This window comes from Ovis aries, chromosome 21, assembly GCF_016772045.2.
Source record: "Ovis aries strain OAR_USU_Benz2616 breed Rambouillet chromosome 21, ARS-UI_Ramb_v3.0, whole genome shotgun sequence".
Classification (NCBI taxonomy): domain Eukaryota; kingdom Metazoa; phylum Chordata; class Mammalia; order Artiodactyla; family Bovidae; genus Ovis; species Ovis aries.
Genome location: NC_056074.1, coordinates 1,596,118 through 1,610,075, shown reverse-complemented (window position 1 = coordinate 1,610,075; position 13,958 = coordinate 1,596,118). Strand labels below are relative to the sequence as shown.

At 43.7% G+C, this 13,958-nt stretch overlaps 1 protein-coding gene across 1 annotated transcript in view; it reads left to right on the top strand.

Annotated features, from left to right (window-relative positions):
• FAT3 (FAT atypical cadherin 3) overlaps nucleotides 1-13,958 on the top strand; it is an 817,465-nt gene that overhangs the window by 790,082 nt on the left and 13,425 nt on the right. The window contains exons 24-25 of the mRNA XM_060404221.1: nucleotides 10,301-10,454; nucleotides 12,459-13,111. Coding sequence (XP_060260204.1) covers nucleotides 10,301-10,454; nucleotides 12,459-13,111 — 807 coding nt within the window. The remainder of the gene's footprint in view (nucleotides 1-10,300; nucleotides 10,455-12,458; nucleotides 13,112-13,958) is intronic.

Below are 13,958 nucleotides of genomic sequence, written 5' to 3'. Positions count from 1 at the left end.
TAAAATTATATGTATTTCATAAACATGAGCTGGAAATAGCAACCACCATGGAATAGAACTAGCCTAGTCCCACTGTGACCCTGTGCTTCCAGACCCAGTGGGTCAGCAGCAGCCCAGGGAGCAGCCACAGTCTGAATATGTGGGTCTCAGTCCTTGGAGTATCATCCTGCTCAGCTGAAGCCCGTGACCAGAAAACACAGTTGCAGCTAAACTTGTATATAATTTGGCAAAGCAGTGTGGCAACCGAGACTGCCAGGCAGAAACACTCATTCAGGTGGCTTTCATGAGACTGAAAACTTAACTTAAAAAAAATTTTTATCTATTTTTAATTGATTGATGATTGCTTTACAATATTGATTTGATTTCTGTCATACATCAACATGAATTAACCATAGGTGTACATATGTCCCCTCATTCTCGAATCTCTCTCCCACCTCCCACCTTTTCCCACCCCTCTAGGTTATTACAGCTTAATCTTAAAATGAGAAGTTGATAACTTTCCGTGATAGAGTCCCATTTGTTAGCATGTCAGTTTGTTACTATGTCCTTGAGCTGTGGTAAGCACCTTGTAAGTGCTTCTGTGCTGAGATACAGTTCTCACCCAAATACTCTTGTTGTTGTTCAGTCGCTAAGTGTGTCTGACTCTGTGACCCCATAGACTGCAGCACGCCAGGCTTCCCTGTCCTTCACCATCTCCCAGAGTTTGCTCAAACCCATGCCCATTGAGTCGGTGATGCCATCCAGCCATCTCATCCTCTGTCGTCCCCTTCTCCTCCCGCCTTCAATCTTTCCCAGCATCAGGGTCTTTCCCAATGAGTCAGCTCTTTCCATCAGGTGGCCAAAGCATCAGTCCTTCCAATGAATATCCAGGGTTGATTTCCTTTAGGATGGACTGGTTTGATCTCCTGACTGTCCAGGGGACTCCCAAAAGTCTTCTCCAGCACCAGTTTGAAAGCATCAGTTCTTTGGTGCTCAGCCTTCTTTATGGTCCAGCTCGCACCCCTGTACATGGATCAGTGCTATTCTCTGCTCCCCTCAACTCCCATTTTTCTGATAAAGAAGTAACCAGCCCGCTGTCACACAGCTAGTAAGGTCGGGAAACCAGCACTTGATTTCGGTTTGTGGAACTCCTGCTCCCTGCCTCCGGCCTTCACTCTTAACCTTTGTTACTCAAAATGTGTTCCAAGCAACAGTAGCAGCAGCATCACTGGAAATGTTTAAAATGCGGCATCTGAAAATAAGTCAGAATCTGTGTTTTTAACAAGATCCCTCGGTGGTATGCTGCTTTATCTCTCTCTCTGAACTGCCCTGAACCTCCCCCCTGAAAAAAAAAACAAGTTCTATTCTGTTTTTGTGTGTTGAATATAGTATTTCTCAAACTCCAAGGTGCCTCTGCACCACCTGAGAACCTGATTAAAATGAGACCTTGTTCTAGAAGACTCTCTTGCTTGTTAAGGAGAAAGGAAAATCTGTTGACTTGCCTTGGTCATTCTCTGTCCACATCAGAGGAACCTTCTGCTAGGTCACTGAGTTGTATTTTGCAAATTCCTGTATTACCAAAAAAAAAAAATTATCAGTGAAAAGTTTGGAGAAAGTAAAAGATCCACACCTACAAATCAGAATCTCAGAATCTGCAAGAGTAGAATTCAGGCATCTCTGTTTATAACAAGCCCCCCAAAGCCTATGCAGTTCTGAACTTGAGAACACTGACATTTGAGAAGCCCAATAAATTCTGTATTTGCTAGAATGTGAATCAGTGAATTCCAGGAGACATAGAACATTCAGAAATTGAATGTCAGGTGCACAGCCTGCATTTTGTAATAATTGCTTTAATGTAAAGATTGAACTTTGTTCCTCAGAAGTTTGGGGTCACCCTGAGCTCCTTTTCAAAGGCAAAAGTAATAGTGTGTACCTTCCCCCTCTAAGCAACGTGCATGAGGCAGCAAGTTCCCAGATGTTGTAAATAGCTGGGCACAGAAACATCTTCAGTTACAGGGTGACCTGTGCTACTTTGGGTGATGTTTTGGGCCCCTAACTTGTAAGTGTCTAGATTAATCCAGTCTATCAAGCTCTAATCAATTGCCTGACTTGTGCGAGGCTCTGTGTTAGGTTCTAGGGTTGTGTTGATGTTTCTGTGACCAGCGGATCCACTTAGGTGGCCTCCCTCCCTTCATGGCTGGCTTAAAGGAATTGGGCAGGTTTCCTGTGTATGCTTAGTCCACTGGCCCACTTAGTATCAGGGGACAAAAAAGCCAGGCTCCCAGATAATATACTGTGGACAAATTTGACTAAGATTTGAAGGTTTTGAGGGGGAAAAGTTTTTTTTTTTTTCTGGGTGTCTTTCTTCTAAATAATGAATTAACTTTCTGGGGATTACTTTAGAAAAACCTCATGGTAATAGCATTAATAATATTTTATTGATCCTAATAGAAATACTGAAAACCCTAAAGCAGTCAAATTTTGTGCAGACACAAAAGAACATGCTAAAAAGTGAAATGTTACAGTGTGCTTAATGTTGTTAACACAGTAAGTGTTTCTGGTTCTTCAAGGAAAGTATTAGAGGCTCAGCCCAAAGTACAGTGTGGGAATTGTGAGCCAGCTTTCCTTGGGAAAGTTAGAGAGCTCCCTTTCAAAAGTTTTCATCTCATGAAGTCTGAAGGTATTGCATGGGCCCTGCTTGGTGAAAGAGGAAAGTCTGAGTGACTTCAAGTTGAAGGGGTGAAGGAGTGACGGAGGCCATAAGCTGCAGCTAAGCTCATTCCACTTTTGGGTGGCGTCCCATGTAATAATGTGGGCAGCAGTCTTCTCAAGCTCACTGAGACTCACATGGACAGAAGTTTCAATATTTCCCAAGAAATAGCCTACGTGCATGTTAAGTCACTTCAGTCGTGTCTGACTCTTTGTGACCCCATGGACTATAGCCCGCCAGGATCCTCTGTCCATGGGATTCTCCAGGCAAGAATACTGGAGTGGGTAGCCATTCCCTTCTCCAGATACTGCTTACAAGTCAGAGTTAAAAAAAAAACAACAACTCATGGCTTTCCATTGTTTGATTATGAGCAAGAGAAACGAAGCTGATTTCTGAATCCATTCTAATTACAGTAATTACAACAATAAAGCACCTAGTGTTTGTGGGCTGCATTGTGGTTGATGAATCCAGAAACCTCATTATCCTCTATGAGTGGGTATGAGTGAGGCTTAATTATCAGATAAAAACGGAGGTTCCTAGAGGTCAGGCAGCTCAGCAGATGGGAAACAGCCAGAACTTAGATGTGGACCCACCACATCACAGCCCTCTCCCCAAATCATAGCATTCCTGAAGTGTCTAAATGCAGTCCATAACTGAGCAAGCACGGTGGTTGATGCTGGCTTCAGATCCCAAGTGCCAGTTGCACATTTGCCATTATTTCCCCCTTTGTGCAGAAGGCAGCTATTTCCTTATCAAGGAGGCAAAACTGAATCAGGATGATGCTCACCTCCACCAAGAGAGTGGGGCAGAAGGTGGAAGTCATCACTTGAATGAATCAGGTCGGAAAAGAACTACTAGGTCAAAGGAGGAAGGTGGAAATGATCTTGGTTATTTGCCTGCACAGTCCAAATTCACTCTGTAATCGCTGAGACCATTTCTGTTTAGTGCATGTACTAGGCTTTGCCGTGTTCTTATTTGAGCAAGGAAAGGAGAGAGCATTTTATGTTTTTCTGGGTGCAGATTTCAAAATCATCTGCGTCAGCTGTAACTAGTATCGCAAGCAAGAGCATAGCTTTGAGCCAAGGCTTTAAATACACTTCTCCTTTCATAAGGATTTGCCAAATGATAATTGTGTGTGTGTGTGTGTGTGTTTTGTGTGTGTGTGTGTTTACATGTGTATCTCAGTGCTAGCAGGACAATTATCTTATTTTTATTAACTTTTTATTTTGTACTGACGTGTAGCCAATTAACAAACAATGTGATAGCTTCAGGTGAACAGCAAAGGGACTCAGCCATACATATACATGTACCCATTCTCCCCCAAACTCCCCTACCATTCAGGCTGCCGCAGAACGTTGAGCAGAGTTCCATGTGCGATACAGTAGTAGGTCTTTGTTGGTTCTTATTGTTGTTATTTAGTTGCTCAGTCGTGTTCAACTCTTTGCGACCCCATGGACCGTCACCTGCCAGGCTCCTCTGTCCATAGGATTTCCCAGGCAAGAATACTGGAGTGGGTTGCTGTTTCCTTCTCCAGGGGATCTCCAGGGGATCCTCCAGAGATTGGACCCACATTTCTTAAGTCTCCTGCATTGCATGGTGGGTTCTTTACCACTAGCACCACCTGGGAAGCCGCTTGTTGTTTATCTATTTTAAATACAGCAGAGTACATGCCCCTCCTAAACTCCCTACCTATTCCTTCCTCCCATCCCTCCCCCTTACAACCAGAAGCTCATTCTTTTATATGTGGAATCTAAAAAAGAAATGATACAATGAATTTACTTACAAAACAGAAACAGACTCAATTAACTTTTGTAAATCTGGAAAATGGTATAAAGTGGCATCTCCCACTTGTTGACTGTGTAACTTTGAGCAAATAATCCTATGTAAGATTCAGTTCCCATTTTTTAAAGTACTTTCAGCATAGGATTCTTATCAAGTATTAAGTGAGATAATGTATGGAAAGCTCTTAGCATTTTTCCTAGCATGTAAAAAGCTGTTGTTTTTGCTAATAGTTTCCTTATTTCATATTTTCCAACCCAAGAAAAAAGAATCCACTCTTTTGAATAAAACTTTGAGATTATCCTCTGAATTTTTTCTTTCATGTACACAAAAGTGTTAAAATATTATTTGTGATCAAATTATGTCTAGCCATCTTTTGAATTCTCTTCCCTCTATTTGTACTTTTATATGGTAATGCTTTGGAAAAACAGAAGCTTTAATATGCTGTTATCTTTATTATGATTATTTGGCTCCCTGAAGGGTGCCTGATGCTGTCCATCTCCCTGCATCTCATTGGCTCCCTGGAGAGTTGTGGGGAGCCTAGTAAGTGGCAAGTTCTAGCTTAGTGACACGTTCCAATGCCAATACAGTCTTGCGGAAATTATTTGAGAATCTGAAAGTCTGGATTCAAGTTCAAATTCATCACTTACTAGCTGTACATACTTGAACAAGCAACTCATCTCTCCAACACTCCCAGGGAGTTAGGGCATTAATAGAGCCTCTTATTTTCTTTCATGGAATTTTGTGATTCTTCATAGAATGACAAAGTGATTTTAAGCCACTAAAACATTACATCACTTAATATCATTATGGCAAACTTGCTGATATTATAAAAATTATTATTAACAGTAATAAATGATAATGAGATCATAAATAATACTTTGTTAGAATGAGTTAATTTTATTAACAAGCCACTTTCTCAAAGGCTTAATAGCAAATATAACTTTTCTTTCATTAAAAAAAAACCTGACTATTTAAAATCCAATTGCTTTTCCCTTTTAGCATGTTAAGGTAAAAATCTCTCCAAATTTAAAGTTCTGAAATCTTCCCTGGTCGCTCAGATGGTAAAGAATCTGCCTGCAAGGCAGAAGACCCAGGTTCCATCCCTGGGTCAATCAGATCCCCTGGAGAAGGGACTGACTACCCACTCCAGCATTCTTGCTGGGAAAGTCTCGTCGATAGAGGAGCCTAGTGGGCTACAGTCCACAGGGTCACAAGAGAGTCTGGTATGACTGAGTGACTAACACTCACAAAAGCAAGATGTCTTGCAAAGGGCTCTGCCTCTCTTGTCCCATGGGTTTGAGATCAGGAGAGCAGATCCTGGAGAGTTTGCTTCTGTCTTTAATAAACTGAGAAATTCAGATAGAGAGTGTGATGAAGTGTCTGTTAAACATACAATTCAGGAGAAAACTGAACAACTCGGGCCTCTGGAGCCAGACTGCTGGGGTTCAAGTCCACTCTAGTTTCATGACTACATAATCCACTTCTCTGTACCCATCTGTAAAATTGGAATCATAAGAATAGTCCCTTTATCGCAGACTTGTTTTGAGACCTAAATGAGTTAATACAAGTAAAGTGCTTAGAACTGTCCTTTGTTGTTGTTGTTCAGTCGCTCAGTCACGTCGGACTCTTTGCAACCCCATGGACTGCAGCAGGCCAGGCTTCCCTGTCCTTCACTATCTCCCAGGGTTTGCTCAAACTCATGTCCATTGAGCTTCTGATGCCATCCAACCATCTCATCCTCTGCCTCCTTCTTCTCCTCCTGCCTTCAGTCTCTCCCAGCATCAGGATCTTTCCCAATGAGTTGGCCAAAGTATTGGAGCTTCAACTTCAGCACCAGTCCTTCCAATGGACATTAAACGTTGATTTCCTTTAGGATTAACTGGTTTGATCTCCTTACTGTCCAGGGATTCTCAAGAGTCTTCTCCAGCACCACAGTTCGAAAGCAACTGTCCTTGATCCATAATAAATGTCACTAAGTGTTAGCTGTCATCATCATCATCACCTTCAAAATAGACATCTAATTTTCTCAGGTATAGAACAGGGCTTCTTGTGCAGGATCTTTAGTGATCTCTGGGCTCGTAGGTGGTGTTTTTCTGTCCTTGTATCCCTATCCCCAGCTGTGCTGGTAAACCAGTTCTCTAAAAATAAAAGCCCTGATCTGAGTGTTTGCTGATTTCCATGGTATAACTATTATTCCCAGCCTGGCTGGCATCAGGCTACCAGTGATTTAATAACTGTCTGCCAACTTCCTGAACACTTAAAGTCAATACCCCCAACCTTAGATGAGCCAGCTCCAGTGCACCACTGCTGATGGCTTAGACACGCAGTGGCAGTGAGAAGGTTAACCAGTCAGGCTGGCGGCTGCATCAAGTAGCGCTAAATGACGAAAAGCAGGAGGAAATATGTGGGAGTACAGTGGTGCCTGGAGGGCGGGCCTCACTTTAAATGCTGATTGCCCAAGGTCAGAGACGCCAAATCAAAGAAATCAAACCCGTAACCCGGCGTAGAATCCAGTTTCCATGATAGTCAAATGCCCCTTATTTTCAGACAGTCCCTCCTTGCCCCTCCCTGACCCCCACTTACTTCTGCTATAGTTTGAGAAACAGCCAGAAGTTTGTCAAATAGGAGCTGGAGAGGAGGAGACTTACCTGGGCTGACTGCCCTCCCCATCCTCATCAACGCTGTGCTTTGCAGATTCCTGGTTCTCCTGACCCTCCCTTTAGTCTAAAAAGGAACTGAGTTCCTTCTCACAAGTTATTCTCCCTCTAAACAACATGCCACCCTCACCAAAGACTAGCCAGGTGACATAAAGGAGCATTTTTTCCCAGTTACAACTGTTTTCAGCAATCCCCACTTCCCTTTAGGTGAACAATTTCCCAAACTGGAGAAAAAACTGCCCCAAGTCAGCAGCATAATTTGAAGCGAGCATCCTGCCCACAGACTTCAGGCCAGCTGTCTCTGGACACAGCTTGCATCAACAGTGATCTTTCTTTATAAATTAATTCTCTGATGTTTCACTGCATACAATCATGATGTCCTCCTGTATGTGAGAGTTCTCTGGAGTGTGGAGTCATTACGGAGAGCATACACTATTTCAATCTACAGATTATTAATTATCTTACACCTGCAGAGATCAATCTACAATATTGCAATATCAATCACTGACCACTGGGGGAAGCAGAGATTAACCCAAGAGCCCTTCTAATAACAGTGAGGATGGTTATTTGTGGACTACAGTAAATATGATGTGCTCATTGCATGCTGAGACCCACACACTTCTTCCACTACTGCCCAGTCCCTTACCTGTTAGAAACCAGGTATTCACCCTCCCTCTGAACAGGGGATAAGGGTCATTACTGTGGAAATTGACCCACCCAAGGATATTGACACAGTATCATAGTTGACAAGCCCTACTGATGTTCTCAGAGCTTCCTATCAGATTTCTACTTTTCTTCCACCCTGTTCTGCAGTATGAACTGATAAGCCAGGATTATCAGACAAGGAATGAAATCCTCTCATTTATAAGATAAGGACTGCCTTAAGTTTCCCCAGAAAAACAGAAACTATAGGATAGATGAATAGATAGACAGATGATTCATGGATAGGTATATAGATTATAGATACATACGGAGGGAGAGAAACAGAGAAAGAGAGAGACTGATTGATTTTTAAGAAATTTGCTCATAGGATTGTGGGACTGGCAAGTCTGAAATTTATAGGGCAGGCCAGCCGGCTAGAAATTCATGAAGAGCTGATTTTTCAGTCTTTGATTTGAAATCCTCAGAGCTGGAAATTCAGCCAAGATTTCTGTGTTGCAATCATGAGGTAGAATTCCTTCTTCTTAAGGCTTTCTTTTGAATAGGTAAGATCCACCCACATTATTTTTCTAATAGTCATGTATGGATGTGAAAGTTGGACTATAAAGAAAACTGAGCACTGAAGAATTGATGCTTTTGAACTGTGGCATTGGAGAAGACTCTTGAGAGTCCCTTGGACTGCAAGGAGATCCAACCAGTCCATCCTAAAGGAGATCAGTCCTGAATTTTCATTGGAAGGACTGATGTTGAAGCTGAAACTCCAATACTTTGGCCACCTGATGTGAAGAGCTGACTCACTGGAAAAGACCCTGATGCTGGGAAAGATTGAAGGCGGGAGGAGAAGGGGACGACAGAGGATGAGATGGTTGGATGGCATCGCTGACTCAATGGATATCAGTTTGAGTAAACTCCAGGAGTTGGTGATGGACAGGGAGGCCTGGTGTGCTGCAGTCCATGGGGTCACAAAGAGTCACGACTGAGCACCTGAACTGAACTGAGCTGAACCCACATTATATGAGATAATCTGCTTTGTGCATGCATGCTAAGTTGCTTCGGTCATGTCTGACTCTTTGTGACCCTATAAACTGCAGCCCACCATGCTCCTCTGTCCATGGGATTGTCCAGGCAAGAATACTGGAGTGGGTTGCTATGCCCTCCTCCAGGGGATCTTCATGATCCAGGGATCAAACCCACGTCTCATTATGTGTTCTGGATTGGCAGGTAGTTCTTTACCACTAGCACCACTTGGGAAGCCCAATCTGTTCTACTTAAAGCCAACTCATTGTAAATATTAATCACATCAACAGATACCTTCAAAGCAACATCTAGACTAGTGTTTGTCCAGTAACTGGGCACTAGAGCTTAGTCAACTGGACATAGGAAGTCTGCCTTCACAGAGACCAAACCTCAGAAACAGATAAAAGCGACTTGGAAGAAACTATACAAGGAGAGTGCTTCATTAACATATTATTAATATCTTTAGGGAAATAAGAGGAGATATTATAACCACAAAACAGGAGCCAGATAATATGTGTTTTAAGAAAATAAAAGCTCAACGAACAAAGTAAGAGCCTTTGGAAAAATTCAGCATATATGAAAATTTCAATAAAAGTTTCAAAAGATGATAAACTCAGAAAGTAAGGCAAAACCCCACAAAGGTGTAATATAAGAGAAAAATAAAAATTAAAGAAAATCCAAATGATCTGACATCCAAACCATAAAACTTCCATAAAGATAGAACAGAGAAAATAAAGGAAAGGAAATCATCAATGAAATAAAGAAAATTTCCCAAAGTTGTTACGATTTACAGATTGTGAGATCCCACTGAGTACCCAGGACCAGTTGAAGTAAACCCACACATAAGTGTACATCATTGTGAAAGCTCAGAAAACTGGGCGCAAGAGAAGGCCTTCCAAATTGTTAAGAGAGGAAAAGAAACCAGGTCACACACAGGAACCAAAATGACTTTGGATTTCTCAAAAGTAACACAGAGGGAATTGCTTAGAATTCCATACATAACTTAATTATTTTAAAAAGGTGTAATAATGGAGTAAAAATACGTTCAGCTGTGTGACGTCTCACTTGACCTCATGCACACCCCTTCTCAGGAAGCTGTTATGGAAGAGATCGAATGACATGAGCACAGAACCTAGATAAAATCCTACATAGAGACACCCTATCTGTACAGTAGCAGTGTGGTGGGGAAAGCATCTTCCTTCACATCCTCATCTCTGTTCTTGGGATCTGTTCCCTGGGTGTCTTTTTACCGTTCTTACTATCATTCATGTATGTGGTTAATTAGATGAATTTCTGTGGACTAGCACGAGCTACAAACCATTACGTGGCATTTTTGTGGCAAGATGTGTTCCAAGTTCAAAATAACCAATTTGCTAATCATCTTTGGAATGTGGGCCCTGTTCAGAGGAATTAGGAGGCCACGTTACGGCAGAGTCTGTGCACGCTGGGCATCAGCAGCAGCATCTGTGGCTCACGAGCTCCTCTGTTTCTCCAGGTTATCAGTGTACTTGTCTTTCCCAATTCACTGGGAGAAACTGTGAATCTGAGATCACAGCCTGCTTCCCAAACCCCTGCCGGAATGGAGGCTCCTGCGACCCCATAGGAAACACTTTCATCTGCAATTGCAAAGCTGGGCTCACTGGAGTCACGTAAGTGCGATTGTGCAGTTAGTCTTTTTCTACGCTGCCTCTTCATGCTAAGAAAACAAAACTAACTGGGGCAAAATATCCACTACTGATAGGATGGGCAAAGGGTTAATACCTGTGCATGAAGAGTGCTTACCAAGGCCTAAAATGTTATCAGGGGTTATCTCTGGGGAGTGGGATTATGGGTAAATTACATTTTTACTTTATTCTTCTCTATATTTTCAAAAAGTCATATAAGTACTACGTGTTATATAATCTGTAAACAATTCTTTTAAAGAAAGTCATCTATGACCGTAATGTTTCCAGTATAATTCTGAGACAGATATGCTATGCATTTCCCCAGAACTCATCAACTGGACTTTACTGCCTAGGGTTTTATGATCATCCTGAGAAACTAAAGAGTTACCTTTCCTTTGAAAATCTTTTATTCCCCCAAGAATGACGAAAATTAAAGTGTTAGCCAAATGGAAAGGGAATGTTTTCAGTTCTGAGTAAAACACCACTTTAACCATCCTTGATGGTTTTAGAATTATATGTGTGTGTGTGTGTGTGTGTGTGTATATATATATATAAAATCTCAAGCAAAGTGATATTCTAATTACAGATCAGTCTTATGTATTCATTAAAGCAAATCTCCTGAGGACTTTACCAGGAAATACTTAGCTGACTTTGAATCCTTGGATGTAATTTAAAGTAATAAAGCTGCATTTATTTTTAACTACTCTGTGATTCTGACTAATTTCCAGCTGACCTGGCCTCAATCTGTTCACATTAGGGACGTTTGACTACATTTTAAAAGGTGGATTACCAAAGATATACGTGATCGGACCTTTTAAAATGAACATGTCGGAACAACTGCAGAAGTGGAGGGCAAGGAAGAGGAAAGACTATATTCTTAAATAACGTTAAACTCAGAGGAAGACTTACATGTTTGCCTATTTTAACTATACTCAAAGCAAGTCATGGATTGCCTTAAAGAGAATAAAGTTGATTTACTTTTCATTAGAATGCTTTAGTCATTTTTCCCCCTGCTAATTTGAGTTAGCATTAGCCTTTAACAGAAACACAGGGACTTCCCTGGTGGCCCAGTGACTGAGAGACCACACTCCCCATGCAGGGGCCCCAGGTTCCCTCTCTGGTGAGTTAACTAGATCCCACATAAAGTAAATGAAAATAAATTTTAAAAACCTAAGCATAGAATCTGGAAGATAAACACTGCTATGTAGCCCTCCACCCACTGCCTACATATGCCCCATTACCCTAGCTTCCCAGAGAGACCAAAAATTACTGTGTTCATTAGAGGGAAATGTCAGAATCAAAAACTTTCTCCTCCTGGGAAACTCTGTATAGGGTGTCTAGGTTCATAGCTCTTTATATGCAATTCTACAATCCCCAAAGCTCTAAGAAGTAAAAAGATTGAGAATATAATCATGGCAAACATTTGCTGGCAAAACCAAGCAAACCATTCCGAGGCTATTCTAGTCTTTATTTCCCTCATTTAGTGTGACTATCCATATGTTTCACTGTAGAAACACTGGTATATTTGGTGATAGGTCCTATGCCAGTTTGTGGGATGGGGTGAGTATTTTACATAATATGAAAGACACGTAGTGTATGTCATTTCTAAAACTGCAAAATTTTGCATTCTGAGATCCATCTGGCCCGGAGCATTTGAAGACCAGTATGTCTTCAACAGCATTTCTGTTTTCTTTTTCCACACCGTCTCTTCTCTCCCAGGACAGCCCTTTCCTCCCCACCCAGCCGGGTAGGTTCAGAGTACGGGAGAGAGGGCATTGGCTGGTTGGTAGGAAGCCCTTCGCGTGATGAGGACGTCCTGGGTGGGCACAGAAAGCTCATGCATCTCCCGTGTACCCGGCATGACGTCATTTCTGTGTTGCTTCATGGGCCCCTACAGGGGCTTTTTACCTTTCTGAAAGATGTCCGTGTAAGAGCGGATGCCCGCCGGCCCTGCTGTTTAAGAGGGGGCTTTTGTGTTCTGTCGCAAAGGTGTGAGGAGGACGTCAACGAGTGCGAGCGGGAGGAGTGTGAGAACGGCGGCGCCTGCGTCAACGTGTTCGGCTCCTTCGTGTGCAACTGCACGCCGGGCTACGTGGGCCAGTACTGCGGGCTGCGGCCGGTGGTGGTGCCCAACATCCAGGCCGGGCACGCCTACGTCGGCAGGGAGGAGCTGATCGGCATCGCCGCGGTGCTTCTGGTCATCGTCGCCCTCATCGTCCTCTTCGTCGTCTTCCGCAAGAAGGTCTTCCGCAAGAGCTACTCCCGCAACAACATCACGCTGGTGCAGGACCCCGCCACGGCCGCCTTGCTCCGCAAGAGCAACGGCGTGCCCTTCCGGAGCCTGCGCACCGGGGACGGCCGCCACGCGTACCAGGAGGCCGGGCCCCCACAGGTGCCCGTGCGCCCCATGGCCTACACCCCGTGCTTCCAGGGCGACTCCAGGAGCAACCTGGACAAGATTGGCGATGGGCTGGGCGGCGAGCCCCAGGAGATGACCACCTTCCACCCCGAGTCCCCGCGCATCCTGACGGCCCGGCGGGGCGTGGTGGTGTGCAGCGTGGCCCCCAACCTGCCCGCCGTGTCCCCCTGCCGCTCCGACTGCGACTCCATCCGCAAGAACGGCTGGGACGCGGGCACGGAGAGTGAGTCCGCAGGAGGAATTGGGCAGCATTGCTTTTACTAGTGTTTAGTGGAACTTTGGGAAGGGAGAGCGACCCCAGAGGCACAGAGCTCTCCTTAGGACAGGCCCTGACACCGAAGGTTCACACCAGCTCTGAAATCTTGCTATGGTTCCTCTCCCCATTTACAGATGGGGAAAATGAGGCTTAGGGAACGTACATAAGGTGCCCACAGTCTCGGAGTTCATTAGAGGCTGTTGGTATTCCACCCTGGGGCTGCCAGCCTCTAAAACCCATGCTCTTCTCATAACAACATACTCTTGGCAGTAAACCAAGCAGGGTAGCCATATATGCAATATACAGGAAGTGTGCTCTGGAAGGTCAGAGGGGGGTATTTCCAGTCTTAGGGAGAAGACTTGAGAGGAGCTGAGGAACACTGGAGCTGGACCATGGTGGATTAAAAGTCCAGTAAAAGAAGAGTGTTCCACATAGAAGCCCCCACAAATTCAGAAGGAGACCAGGTCCTTCTGTTTGGCTGGAATGCAGGGTCCAGGAGACACGCAGGAAACGTGGTCGAGGCCAGATGCTGGTGTTTCCCTCTCCTCTTGGCCTCCTGGAGCAGAATTGTAGGCGAAAGGAAGACCCGCAAGTGCAAAGGCCCTGGGGTGGGAAAGATTTTAGTATATTGAAGAACATAGACAATGTCAATGTAGTTGGAGCTTGGTGAGCAACACTAATGCAGAATTTTAAGCAGGAAAGTAACACAATATAATTTCCATTTTTAAAAGATGGTTCAGACCAATCTGTGGAAAAGAGACTAAGCAGAAAGTAAGTGAGAAGGAAGCAGTTAGTTGGCCTCTATGAACATCTA